Here is a 14130-nt window from a genome sequence, read left to right as displayed (position 1 = left end):
GCAGGGCGCTTCCACAGGCTCCCTTCGGGCCCGTGCGGCCCCAGGCCTCCCTCCGGAAGAAGAAAGAGGAGGAAGAGAAGAAGAGGAAAAGAAGGAGGAAAAGAAGAGGAGGAAGAAGAGAGAAGAAGAGACGAAGAGGCAGGAAGAGATAAGAGGGGAAGACGAAGAGGAGGAAGAAGAGGGGAGAAGAAGGGAGGAGGAAGAGAGGAAGAAGAGAAGGAAGACAGGAAGAAGAAGAGAAATAGAGGAAGAAGAGGAGGAAGGGGGAAAGAAGAAGATAAGAGGGAAGAGGAAGAGGGAAAGGAGGAGGAAGAAAAAGAAGAGCAGGAAGACAAGAGGGGAAGAAGAGAGGAAGAGAGGAAGAAGAGGAGGAGGAAGAGGGAAAGGAGGAGCCCTCGGAGCCCAAGAACGGAGGGAAGCCGTCCTGTGGGAAGGCTTCCTTTCCCCTTGGGCTCCAGCCAGGGGCCCGGGCCACCCTCGGAGCCCAAGAGGGGAGGGAAGCGCCCGTGGGAAGGCTTCCTTTCCCTCCTGGGCTCCAGCCAGGGCCGGCCCCTGCCGTGGAGCCCATGAGGGGAGGGAAGCCGCCCCAGGGGAAGGCTTCCTTCCCTCCTGGGATTCAGCCAGGGGCCGGGCCGGCCGCTGAGCCCAACCGGGGTGTGGAAGCCGCCCCGGCAAGGAGGAGGATGAAGCCAGGCCTCGTCTTCCTCCTCGCCGCCGCCGCCCTTAAAGGGGCCAGGGCAGCTTGGAGGCCCAGAGGAGGAGGAGGCCTTGGTGGCGGTGGCAACAGCATGACCAGGCTGTGGCTGGTCCTGCCGCCTCCGCGGGCCGCATACGGCCCGCGGGCCGGGGGTTGCCGACCCCGGTGTATAATGTGTATATGAGACATAAATTAATTTCATTTTTTGACTTGGGTCTGGTCCCATCTCCAAGGTATCATATTCTGCATATACAAATATGCCAAAATCCATCCCCCCTTCTCCATAATCATCATCATTAGCACCATCCGAAATTTGATTTCTGGTCCCAAGTATTTCAGATAAGACATACTCAACCTGTAGTATGTTTTAGCTTGTAGAGGACAAATTTTGAAAAGTGAATTTAGACTTGACCGGATTTAAAGCTGTAAAGTCGCACTTTTATGTATCAGCAAAAAGCAGAGATTTGGTTATCATAATTTATCATTTAGACAGTTTCGCATTTGTTTTTTAAAAAATTTTTCTTAGAGTCATAGTATTGGGTAAGTCTAGGAAGACTTTTAAAAATCCAAACAAATATGTACCGTATTTTCCGGCATATAAGACGACTGGGCGTATAAGACAACTCCCAACTTTTCCAATTAAAATATAGAGTTTGGGATATACTTGCCGTATAAGACTACCCCTCTTCCAACACACACCAATAAAAATTAAAAAAAATCAGATTTGATTTCAATATGGTAATTTTAATTCAAATGCTTATGACATACAGGTACTTAGAAGGAAAAGTTGTTGTATACAAAGCCTGCTTGGATTGAATTGTATACAAAGCCCACAGATGCTCCAATCTGGCTTGGTAGTTTCAGCACCCACCCTATAAGACGAAACCCGGCGTATAAGACGACCCCTGACTTTTGAGAAAATTTTCCTGGGTTAAAAAGTAGTCTTATACTCCAGAAAATACAGTAACTGTAAATTATGATAACTACATCTCCGGTCAAAACAAGAAAATCATAATGGGCATCTCCAAATTTCATTAGAACTTCATAGAGTTTAGATTTTTAGAAACTGGATTTAAGATGAAAAAGGTCATATGTAACTGCTCTAATCTGGAACGGGGAATCTGTGTTCTGAAACACGTTTACACACACACACATCCACTCTGGTTACAGATATACTATATATCCTTATTTATAAGTCTAGAAATTTTAGTCAAAAAATAGACCTCCAAAAACCCCGGTCAACTTATCCATGGGTCAATGTAAATACTATACTTTAACTGTTAAGAGAACCATCCCTAGTAAAAGGCAAGAGTCCTATCTGTCTTGGAAGCACTGACCTCTCTCTGCTCTCTCTCCCATTCATCCTTTAGTATGAGCCAAAACCATTATGTCTGCCAGAATTTTGTAGGTTCTTTGGCATTGTTTTCCTTTGCTTCATCATTTGAATCCTTTGTTGCATGCCCCTAAGTTTTACCCTCGACCTATCCAAGGGTCGTATCAAAATCCATAATTTTGCCCCCAAAACCTGCCCTTGACTTATACATGCAGTCGACTTATAGTTGAGTATATACAGGTATATTTCTATTGAAATGAGTGGGCCACTGGTTTATGTGCAAGATGTGTGGCATACTGGAACCACAATTCCACTAAGTTCATCTATTTACGAATCATGCATAGACAAAGTGATAGACACCACCTTTTTCAAGTTTGTTTTTACTGCTCTGGTTTATTTTCTTCCCGGTCATTTCCATGGAGGGACTGACTTTCTGTGGAAAGTAATGACAGTTGATTCTTTCCCCTCTCGTGTTAAGACAAAATGTATAGATGTATGTATAACTATAATGCCCATACTTACCCCATATACTTGACTATTAAGTCGACCTCATGTATAAGTTGAGGACAGATTTTGGGGATATGTTGAGGGTAAAACTTAGGGGCTTGTAACAGAGGATGTAAAGGATGAAGCAAAAGAAAATACAGACTTACAGAATTCCAGAGGCATATTTGTGCTCACCATAAAGGATGGATGGCTGAGACAATGGGGGGGGGGGTGTCAGTGCCTTTCACTGGGAGATGGTTCCTTTTTTAAATAAAAGTTAAGGTATGGTACTTAATTGAATTGTGGATAAGTTGGCTCCATTTTTTGGGGTCAATTTTTTGACTAAAATTTCTAGATCTATACATGAGTATATATAGTAATTTGATCTTTTCCCCCACCCATTACTTATGCAGATGTGGTTGGTGTAGAATTCCTAAATCATTAAAGCATATCTTGAATTCAGAATGTGGTTCTGTTATTGTAGGTGGAACTGTCATGTGAATTGTGTGTTTCTGTAGGTTTCTTTAAACTACTCTCAACTTTTCTCAAATTGCATTTTGAGTTCACGGGAGCTTACACAGTGGTTAGCACGTTCTCTAGGAATATGTTCTTCTTTGTCTGGCTCTGCTTCCCCCACCCTCCAAGTATCAGAACTACAAATGTTGTATTTTCTTGGATCCATCTGTTTTGGTCTTTGGAGCATATTTTTACCCTCACATACAGCTTGGCAAAGGGAGTATTACAGTTTGGATGTTTTGGAATTCATCCAAAATGATGCACTGAGCTATCTTGCCTCCTTCCCTCTCTCTTTCTTATGGCACAAATAATACTTAATGGTTAGAAGAAAATTGCCAGTTGCTGACTAAAAGCATTTATCTTATAGCTTCCCTGACATTTTTTTTTTTTTTTTGGGCTGTTCTCGCCCATGTCTTTTTGTATCCCAAAGTAGGTCAGTATCAAGAAAGGGTGGCTTCCTACTGTTTCAGCATGGTGTGCTAAATTCTCTCATTGTGCTATTGGCAGGAGATAACTTTGTTAGACTGGAATCTGAGTGCTTGAAGAAGCTGCTTTAATTAGTTCCACATTGATATAGAGGAGCACATGCTGTATGAAAACACATTTTGTTCAGATATTCATTCAAACGAAGACTGATGACTGAGAAAAGGAATATCAACCTATTTCCTCAGCTCCCTTTCTAGATAGTTTCAGCTAAACCCCTAGCAGAGTAAGGAAACACCCAAGAACATTAGGAATTGTTTACATTATAAATAGGATAGTTAATGCTTGTTTGTCTGCTTTGGGTGTTGCCTTGATATGACATGCCAATTAAAGATCCACAGAACTGAGGCTGACTCCTCCTCAATAAGAAGTTCCTACATGTGACTAATTTGTAAATAAAGTAAGAAAAGGAAAAATATTTCTAATACTTTTTAAAAACAAAGTGTTATTGTTAGTTTTGTAGCCTAATAGTAACAATAGATAGCCATGATATGAAACTTGCTAGCCAAAATTCATTGTAAATTGGCAAGATTAATTGCATTATATCCACATTCATTAAATACTGCCACACGTAAAAGTACTACATCTGGTTAAATTCCTCAATACCCAATAGAGCTTCGGAATTTGTTGTCATTTAGTGTGAGACTATTGCTTTTCTGATAGTTCTTTTGTTAAAAAATATTATTTTACTCATCTCTCTCTCTCCCTCTTAGTTTTCTCCTGTCGTTTTTTTCTGCTTTCATCTCTTTCAAATAATTAGCCCCAAGTTGGACGGAAGGTGGTATATGATCCATGGGCTTATCTGTCAGGCTTCCCTAATGGACTGTGATCCAAAAGGGGGATTCATGAAAGGGTGAGGGGCCTACATGTTCTGTCAAAGCTTTATAGTTGGCACTGCTGAAACTCTCACAAGGCAAGCTTCTTTTAAACTTGTTCAGGAGTCCAACACACCAGGCTTTGGGAGTTCCATTTATAAAAACCACCAAGAAATCTCCAGCTGTGGGTTCTTGACATATACAAAAAATAACTTCTGTGCCTCTCTGCAATGTCAGTGGTCTTATCCATTGAAGTTCCTTTTCAAGGAGTCTTGCTTTTGCATTCATATTATTCACTCTGAGTTTTCCTTGACACTGAATGTCACTATGGAAACTCATTAACTCCAGGTCTCAGCATGTATATTATCATGCCTGGCTGTGGTTTCTCAGATCAGTTTCCTTGAGAGAGCGTCACCTGCCATCCCAGAAGTAATGATACCATTATCCTTATATTTGGGGAACAGATTGGTGGGGTGCAAAGAGAGAGAATTATAAAACACATCAAACCGTGTTTTTGAAAAATTAGAAATGCAATCTAGGCAGCAATTCTGTGCACACTTCTGACTCGACACGTATAGAAATGCACTAGTAGTGATGTAAGTGTAAGAGTATTTATAATACACTTTTTTTAAAAAAAGATGTTTTTAAAGCCCCTCTGATGAATCTGCAAAAGAAATACTGCAGCAGTTTCAGAAGAAATTGTATAACTCCTTGAAGGGAGTGACTATGGGGCAAAACAGACAGCCCCAAAGGGCCGTCTTGAAGCCGCTCCTGAGAAGGCTGGATTAGGACTGCAGCAACCTCATGTCGCGGCCTCAATCCACTTTTTTGCCGGTGCAAAAAGAAGTGGCAAATTGCTGCTCCTTTGTATGCTGGCAAAAAGCTGGCTTTTCCCACCCTATGTGGCTTTATGGTGCTCCTGCGGCATGCAGCATCTAAATGCGGTGTCACCAAAGTGCTTAGAAGTCGGCCCATGTGTGCGCAACCAGGCAGCATGACGCTGGCTTTTCAGCGACTTCAGAGCATGTGGCGTTAGCTGTTCGGATGGCGGTGCAAAGAGGCAGTCTGTTTCACCCCTATGTTAGTTGCTTTGGAAACTACAGAGTGTAAGGAAGTATACCACGGTTTGTGCCATCAAGTGGGAGACCAAGGGCTGCTTGGAATTGTATCCCTTGCTTCTGAGAAAGGAAACAATAGCAAAGGGGATTTTAGCTTAGGTATAGTAGGCTTGAATGGCAGTGCATGCCCCATTTTGTTCCCCTCCATTTGCCCCCCGTGGACAGGTGAGAGACGCAGATTCCAAGTCCGTGAAAATGGAGGCACGATTGTATAAATAAATATAGATACTGTTATTGTTTATAATTTGTTATAATCTGTTATAGTTCTCCTAGAGGGTCATTACATCAGAAGCAAGATATAAATTTTCTATACAAATAACTATTCTTTCCTTCCAGGACGAATACATGAAGCTATGGTAACATCTCTAAATGAGGATAATGAAAGTGTTACAGTTGAATGGATTGAAAATGGCGATACTAAAGGAAAAGAGGTACTGATTGATCATTTCAACTGTTCAGAAGTTCTTGTATTTAAATATTTTGTTCTTAATTTTTCTACTTGAATAGGTAATGGGCATAATATTTTAAATAGTGCTGTATGGTTTTATGCTTGCAAGTTACCAAAATAAAATGTTATTTAGTGGTCATAACAATGTCATTAATAAATACATGAATTAATGCATGAACAAAAGAATATATATTTAAAATGTAGAACAAACTCTGGCTGGACATTTTCAGTTAGCCTTCTGTATCCATGGGTTTCTGGAACCAAACCCCAGTGGATGCCATGGGGCCACAGTATAGAGATTGTTTTTGCATTTGTTTCTGATCTCTTAAAGTTATTGCTAATTAGAAATATCATCTCACTTTAGGGACTTTGGCCGAAACAGATGGCCAAAAAGGGGCAGCTTGGAGCTGCCCCTTTTAGGCTGGATTGGGACCATGGCAAGTAGATGCATGGCCCCAATCCAACTTCCGCCTCAAATAGGAACATAAAAAAACCACCCCTTTGCCTCTAGAGCAGGCTTTTTGCTGGCTCCTGGGTGACTGGCATCTAAATGCCATGCCCCCAAGCTGGTGTGTAATTGTTGCAGCTGCTTTTGTCTGGCTTGGGGACATGGCGTGTCTAAATGCCGCACGCCCAATCCAGTGCGAAGCCAGCTTAACCTGGCCATCTGTTTTGGCCCATAGAAGTCCATCACAGAAATGCAGCAAAACAGATAACAGTGGCCATTACAGCAGTATCTTGTCGACATTTAATAGATTGTACTAGTTAGACAGAAATAATAAAATGTGAAGAAAATGGCATCATATCAAACATTTAAGTGACAAAATGGTTCTTTATTTGTTTAATAATTTCTCCATACTTTTGATGCTTTTAATTGTAATGCTTTTTAGTAACCCAAGGTAGAATGAGTTAAAATGCCATCATCTGCTGAAGAAAGAAAACTTACTACAACCCTAAACATGCTGATTGAAACATGTGTTTCTTTACATGCCAGAAATTTACTTTTCTACATGTTCAAAGGAAATCCTACTGAAACAAGGGGAAATTTAGTTCTAATCTTAGAGGATCTTCTTTCTTATTGTGCTATGTCTGTGTTTATTCCAACAGAGCTGCCCCTCATTCTGTGTGTCTGTGTTTTGTTAAAATATGTAGCACACTCTCCTTCACTTCAGGAACATTAGAATAAGTAAAATGTGGGCCTCCAGGTGTGCAGATCCCAGTAGTTCCAGCTGTTAGAGCCAGTGATGAGCAATTATGCAAGTTGCAGTCCAACATCATCCAGAGGATCACAGTGGCCCACCTTGATCTATGTAGCAGAATTTCCTTGTGTCACATATTTGTGAGAGAGCAGAGAGATTGAGATCACAGCAAAGACATCTTTCCAGCAAAGAAGTCTTTTATTAAGAAAATTAAAGAAAAGGCAGTACGTATATGGTTTAACTATTGAAAACTGCCTCAGAGAAGAAAGTAATAAATAAGATGGCAGCCAACCAGAGGTGGCTGCATGGTGATGTTTAATATTGTTGTGGTTTAATTCCTTTTTAACAATTATTTTTGTAAGGTCTTAATTGTACTGTGTTTTTAGACTGGAAGCTGCTTTGAGTCCCAATTTTTGGGGGAAAGGAGGGTACTGCTGCTACTGCCACTGTCACTGCTACTACTAATAATGTTTAGGTGTTCAGGAAAATATACCCTAAAGGCCCCAAGCACCATCTGATTTTTTAAACTAAGCAGGGTCAGCCCTGGTTAGTATTTAGATGGGAAACCACCAACCAATATCAGGTGCTATAGGCTATATTTCAGAAGAAGGAATGACAAACCACTTCTGAATACTCCTGGCATAAGAAAATCCTATGAAATTCACGGGCTTGCCAATTCGCCTGTTTTAACTATTTAAATCTGCATTATTATTGTTTTGTTTATGGTGGAGGGATAGGGGATTATGTATTGTGGGTTTGTTTTTATTATGTATTTTATTGTATTAATTGTGTTACTGTAACCCGCCTCGAGGGAGGCGGAATATAAATACATTATTATTATTAAGTCAGCAGGTGGCTAGAAAGCACGCGCGTGCACACACAGAAGTAAAAGCTACAAAGATGATGAGAGGAGGAAGAAATAGAAAGTTACATCTTTTCTTCCTTAAGTTCTGTCCAAGGACAAAGGCAGGGAAGTGACTATCCTTAGGGTGTATCCATAGAAGAGTAAGAAAGAGCATGCTTTATTCAGCCATAGCATTTTACCTGGGAAGGATTGGTAGGTGGGGCAAGGGGAAGACTGTGCTTAATAAGTCCAAGACTTTGCAGGACACTATGTAGAGGGTTGTGGCAGTTCTGTTCAGTAGGGGATGTTGGCAGGAACTGTAACTGCATTTTGTCTTGCTAGTTGACATTTCAAAATGACCTGGAGACCTTTGAGTTGATGTGATAGTATTGAAACACCAAATGTGGGTGAACTGGTACTTACTAGCAGCAAAACCATCAGACATGTTTGTTTAAAAGAAGAATATAGAACATACTTCATGTTGCCAAAAACAATCTGTTTTTCTTATATACAGATTGACTTGGAGAGTATATTTTCACTTAACCCAGACCTTGCTCCTGAAGATGATGATCCCAGCCCAGAAACCCCACCACCTCCAACACCTTCTGCTAAAGTAAACAAAATTGTGAAGGTTGGTGAAACATAATGTAATTTGATTGAGTTCGCCATTGTTCAGTTGGCAGATGTTATTTGACATTTTTAAAAAATAAGGTTTAACAGTTTTCTAATTTTTTGAGCAATACATATAAACAATACAGTAAACAAATTCTTTATTTTCCTTTATCAGTGCAACAAAGCATTTGACGTGAGTGAAGTGGGAAATTGTAATCCCTTATAAACTTTGGTTATAGAAAGTAATTTATTACAAATGATTAATTATCAGAAGGGGAAAGCAATGCTTTGATTTAGGGTATCCTTTCCCCCAGATTTATCATCTTTATTGAGGCAAGGAACATATTTCTCTCTGCGCAGAGAGTATTACCAGGAGGTTCGATGTATTCTGTAGTAAATTACATCTATGGACTAAACTACATGCACTGCTAAATGTGTTGGTTTAATTTGCACCATTGTTTTAAAAAAGGCAAATACATTGAACATTTTTTACATTGAACCTCATTTGCCATTTTGGTACACATTTCCCAGTTTGAATAGATCCTTGTTGTTGTTGTTGTTATTATTATTCTTATCATCATCACCATTTATTTATATAGTGCCATCACTGTACATGGCATTTTACAAGTGAAAGAGCAACATAACAAGCAAAGTAAATAGGTCCTTAGAAGTAGTATTTTAGACGTATATTGCTTGAAGTAGAGTAAGGGGACTTTATGAAATTATGCATTATGATGACTGGTTCCTCCTCCTTATCTACTAAAGATAATCTTCATACTCCTTTTTCTGTCTGAAAAAAGGACAGCAGATAAGAAATTATAGCATGTCTGTCTTTCTCTAGAATCGAAGAACTGTGGCTCCTTCTAAAGTTGAAGCCCCTTCCAGAGACAACAGAGGTAAGTCTGTCAGTTGGTTTATTTTCAGCGTAGCAGACAAAAATAAGGTGCTATAAATTCCAGTTAAGCTATCCTGTTCTAACAACAAAACCTTGTACCTTTTTTCCCACTGTAAGAACACAGCCCAATATTATTGTTTTTTTTGCACTGCACTCAATCAGGTAAGATAACCAGCAGTTCAATTGGAGTTACTAGTTCTTGATTTTTTGCTGTATGTAGACTGCTGTGAGAATAAGGTCCTTTCTTCTTTGTCTCTTGTGTAGTCTCACAATTGAATTCTGTGTCTCTATAGTGAATAGTTGGAACAATATAGAGTTCTTGGGAGAGAGGAAGCATGTCTGCCCCTTCCAGCTACCAGAGGAACAGCAGCAAGGCATGGGACAAATGATTTCCTGCTCAGTTATCTCTTGATACCACAGTAGCAGCTTTGTTGAGAATTTGCTCTTTTATTTTTTTTTCTCTGAATAAAATGGGAAAAAGTGAGGGGGAGGGGAGGAATTTAGCATCACCTTTAAAACTGATTTATATTTCAGCATGAGCTTTTCTGACTATCATTCCACTTCTTGAGATACAGTGGCAGAATGATAGTAAAGCCTCAGGTTGTTAAGCATATTTATATAGTTGTGGGAATGGGATAGGATATAATAGAAGCCAGAAAGATGCAAATTGTGACCCTCTCCCTAAATCTTCAAAGGGCTGTGTGAAGTGATACAGGTCTTTCAGACCTTTAAAGTGGTCAGTTACTATTGACATATGAAAGCAATAAGTCTGTTTACCAAAAGTCAGTTCCTTTAAGATCAAAAACTTCTCCGAGGAGATTGTAATATGTACAGTTATGAGGACTAGTGTAATTACATGGAATGTGCCATGGAACCATTTTATTGTTCCTTTTTCTGCTAATGGATTGAAATCTTTGACTATTTAGCTGTTCTTCTTTCCAATTTTATTTTGAAATTTCTTTGTTTGAACTGCTACCTGTAAATCCCTTATTGTATATCTGGGAAGATTGAAATGTTCTGCCACAGTTTTTTGGGCACTGCCATTTGTAATGTTAGATTTGTGTCCACTTACCTTCTTGTATAGAGGCTGTCCTGTTCATCCAATATTAGGTGCTGAGGGTCATCGCTGATATACAGTGATGTGTACTGTATTATATTGGAAGATGAATATGTAAATGTACTTCTGACATTCTGTAATATTGCTCCCAGGGTAGATGTGGACTGATTTTGCATCTGGGTTTGTTGCAGGATCTTATCTCTGTATTATCATCCATGTTCTGTATCTTGTTGTAAGTGAGAGGTTAAGATTTGGAAGTTGTCTGTAGGACAGTAAAGGTCTGCCTCACAGAGCTTATGAGAAGACTGTATAGTCTCTCCTGCATTTTTGCGGGGATCCATTCCGGACCCCCCATGAAAACAAAAAATTGCAAGTATTCAAGCTCCATTAGCTTGAAAGGCCGCATGCTCCCACGCACGGCCATGTGCATGCACCCTGGGAGCACGTGTAATTTCGTCCCTTGGAGCTTGCAGTTCACGAAAGATCGAGGGACGCGAATGGCAAGACTGCGAACACCAAGGGACAAGTGTATTATTTTCCATAACTGCTTGTAACTTGTTGATAATGCCTTTGAGTGATCTCAGTTGGGGTCTGTAGGTGACAACTACGGGTTTTCTGTTTTTGGTCCGTCTTGTAATCCCTCCATATTTGCGGATTTGTAATCCCTCCATATTTGCGGATTTGATATTTGCAGATTTGATTATTCATGGATTTCATTAATATGTTCTCTCTAGGACTGTCTAGGTCCTCCAGTGCAACTCTGTGGTCAACTTTAACTAAAAGTTGCACTGAAAGACCATTTGTAGCTAATCCAGTACCATTCTATGGTCAGTGTATGTTGGACATTGACCACAGAGTTGCACTGGAGGACCTAGAGATTCCTAGAGAGGTGTCCTCTCAGGTAAAAGTGTTTTTGTTATTTGCGGTTTTTCCATATTAATGGGGGTCTTGGTCCCCTAACCCTAGCGAAAATGGAGGGACAACTATAGTTTGTTTCTGGGTAGCAGTCTTGTTGTTTGAGAAATGTCTACTGCAAATCCAAGAGTTTTGAGTCTGTGTTGTGGGTCTGTGCAGATGTGTTTATTTTGAAGGGCTTGGCTGTAAGCAATAGATTTGGTAGTGTGTTCTGGGCAGAAGCAGGAAGCATGTAAGTGGGTGTAGCTATCAGTGTGTTTTTAATATAGCATATAGCTTAGAAGACAACAGTGCTGTCAAGAAAGTGAATCTTGACATCATTTTCACAAAAAGTGAAAGTGAATCTGCTCCAGGCTCAAGTTACAGGTGAGGTGGAAGTTGTTGAAATCCTGGTGAAATATCTCAAGTGATTCCTTTCCACGAGTCCAAATGATAAAGATGTTATTGATGAATCTCAGCTAGAAGAAAGGTTTCTGTTTGCATGTGATGAATAAGCATTGTTCCAGGTCAGCCTTGGTGATGTTCACATACTGTGGTTCCCTGAAGGTGCCCATAGCAGTACCACTGAGTGACTTTTTTCTCTGAATTTTTGCCCGTAGCTTCAGAATCTTGTGTTATTTTGCTTTTAAATCAAATGAAGCATAAATTTCGTGTTAATTTAATGGTGAGGTTTTTTATTTGTTTTGTTCTGTTTTAACTGATTGCCACATATCTATAATGCAATGATTCACATATTGAGAAGGTTTATGTTCATAAGAGAAAGTTCACTAATTAAGATAGACATAATTTTCTTACTTTTTAAAGCTACTCTGATAGGAATTGAATGGGCCAAACTGCTTGTTGTCATGTTTCATTGCTTGTCCCTGGTAGATTTCTACTCTGGCTCTCTGCAGCTATCTTGGTTGAACTCTTGGATGTCTTGGTTTTCTAAAAAAAATTTCATCCTAACTTTCCTTTGATATCCTTTATTAGCCCATCTTCAAAATTCAAGAAAACAATTGAAGATTGTATTTATCTCAAAGTAATGGATGGATAGGAGTTTAGCTCTCTGGCTAAATCTGGGTGGGAAAAATGTGGGCTGCATGCAAGCTCCCAATCTTCTTTATCTCAACCCCAAGTCACCCAAACTGCTGCAAAATCTCTGAAAAATGTATTGGTTTGTTTTGAACCACAAAATGCAAAGAAAGATGGAAAGGAGACATTTTTTAACTTATAACTGAAATTGGAATGCCATTTCTGGTCATTCAGAATGTGCTAGTGCAGCACACCAATTTGAAAAATGGTCATCAGAACTGTTTCCCACACCATGTTCTAGATGTACATGCCATAGCCCCTATATCACATCATCAAGTGTGTTTGGAATCTATGGATTCTTTGCTTCACCTCAGATGGTTTAAAGCTGTCAAAAACTGTTCCCACATTGGTACTGATACTCTGTTTTCCTCTGCTATATGTCTTGCATTGCAGCATAAAAATTAGGCTGCCCACTTATCTTGGACAGGCATTTCAAGCTAGATTCTCTTGCGACAGTGGGAAGAAAGATGATACCTTACTCCATTAAGGCTTTGCCACAATGATAGAGGATTCATGTTTGTTTTCAAGGGGGGGGGGGGAAGCATCGTACAATGAAGAACAGAACCACTTGCAATATCTTTTCCCTTAATCTCTGCAGAGACAGATAAACAATTCTGAAGGTATGTCAGCATCATTCTGTTCAATTGCTTTATTTGAGAGGACTATTATATTCCAACTCTAAGGTAATTTTGGGTTCTTGGGTGAATAATCTGTATTCCTTCTACATCTTTGGTTTTGCTGTCTTCACAACCAGCTTCAGCTTGGATGTTTGTCTCAGCTTCAAAACTGCTTGTCTCATTTTCTCCTGATAAATAATAGCTTTTGGTGACCAATGTAGGGACATATGACACTTCATATGTCAGCCCCCACTTAGCACATGTTACCACCAATCTGTGCTTGCCTCATGCTCCATATGCTAGTTTTGGTGCAATTCTTCACATTATGTGCACTTAGTATCATATCCTACATGCTCACTTCAGTGTCTGCTCTTCTTCAGACTGAGTCAGATATTAACTCCCAACAGATTCATGATAGCACTTGGGAGCACTTACCAAATCATTCCATGTGAGATGGTAAAATATGCATTGTCCTTAGTACTCAAAGCAAATTATATATATATGGATTGCCTGCTGAAGTACATATTGCTCAGTGCAAATGACATGTATGGCATAGTGTCTTGAACATAAAATTCAAAGCCAATATGTCCACTTAAGGGCTCTGTACTCGCAACGTCTCTCTTCTGAATTCTATTTTTCTTCTTTATATTCTCAATATTGATGCAAGTAGCCAAGAATTTTTATTGCATACCCTTACCATTCAATACTTCTGGATTAGATAATATGCACAATATATCTGAGGAAAGTTTCTATTTTTTGTTTATATACATTAATCCAAATTTCTTGCTGGCAAACACAGGGAAAAACATCTCAAATTATCATTTATTGATAAAGATGGTAGAAAACCTTCTGTGGTAGTATTCTGTTGTTCACTTGCCCTTCCCCATATGAAACTACCAAGTTTGTAATGGTAAAATCATCAGTATTTTCCTTGGACTGTTTATCATTATTCTCCTTCAGTATATACCCTGTTCTGCTTTTATGTAGTGTCAATATCTTTGTTCATTCCCCAAAGGTTTGG

The 14130-nt window shown here is 39.6% G+C and overlaps 1 protein-coding gene across 5 annotated transcripts in view; it reads left to right on the top strand.

The window, feature by feature from the left end:
- The window catches only part of KIF2A (kinesin family member 2A), an 81131-nt gene that overhangs the window by 19534 nt on the left and 47467 nt on the right, over nt 1-14130 (top strand). For all 5 annotated transcript variants that reach the window (XM_042450312.1, XM_042450309.1, XM_042450310.1 and 2 more), the window contains exons 2-4: nt 5785-5879; nt 8454-8570; nt 9393-9447. In XM_042450312.1, coding sequence (XP_042306246.1) covers nt 5785-5879; nt 8454-8570; nt 9393-9447 — 267 coding nt within the window. The remainder of the gene's footprint in view (nt 1-5784; nt 5880-8453; nt 8571-9392; nt 9448-14130) is intronic.

Source organism: Sceloporus undulatus, chromosome 2 (assembly GCF_019175285.1).
Source record: "Sceloporus undulatus isolate JIND9_A2432 ecotype Alabama chromosome 2, SceUnd_v1.1, whole genome shotgun sequence".
Classification (NCBI taxonomy): Eukaryota; Metazoa; Chordata; class Lepidosauria; order Squamata; family Phrynosomatidae; genus Sceloporus; species Sceloporus undulatus.
This window is presented reverse-complemented; position numbering and strand designations above follow the sequence as displayed.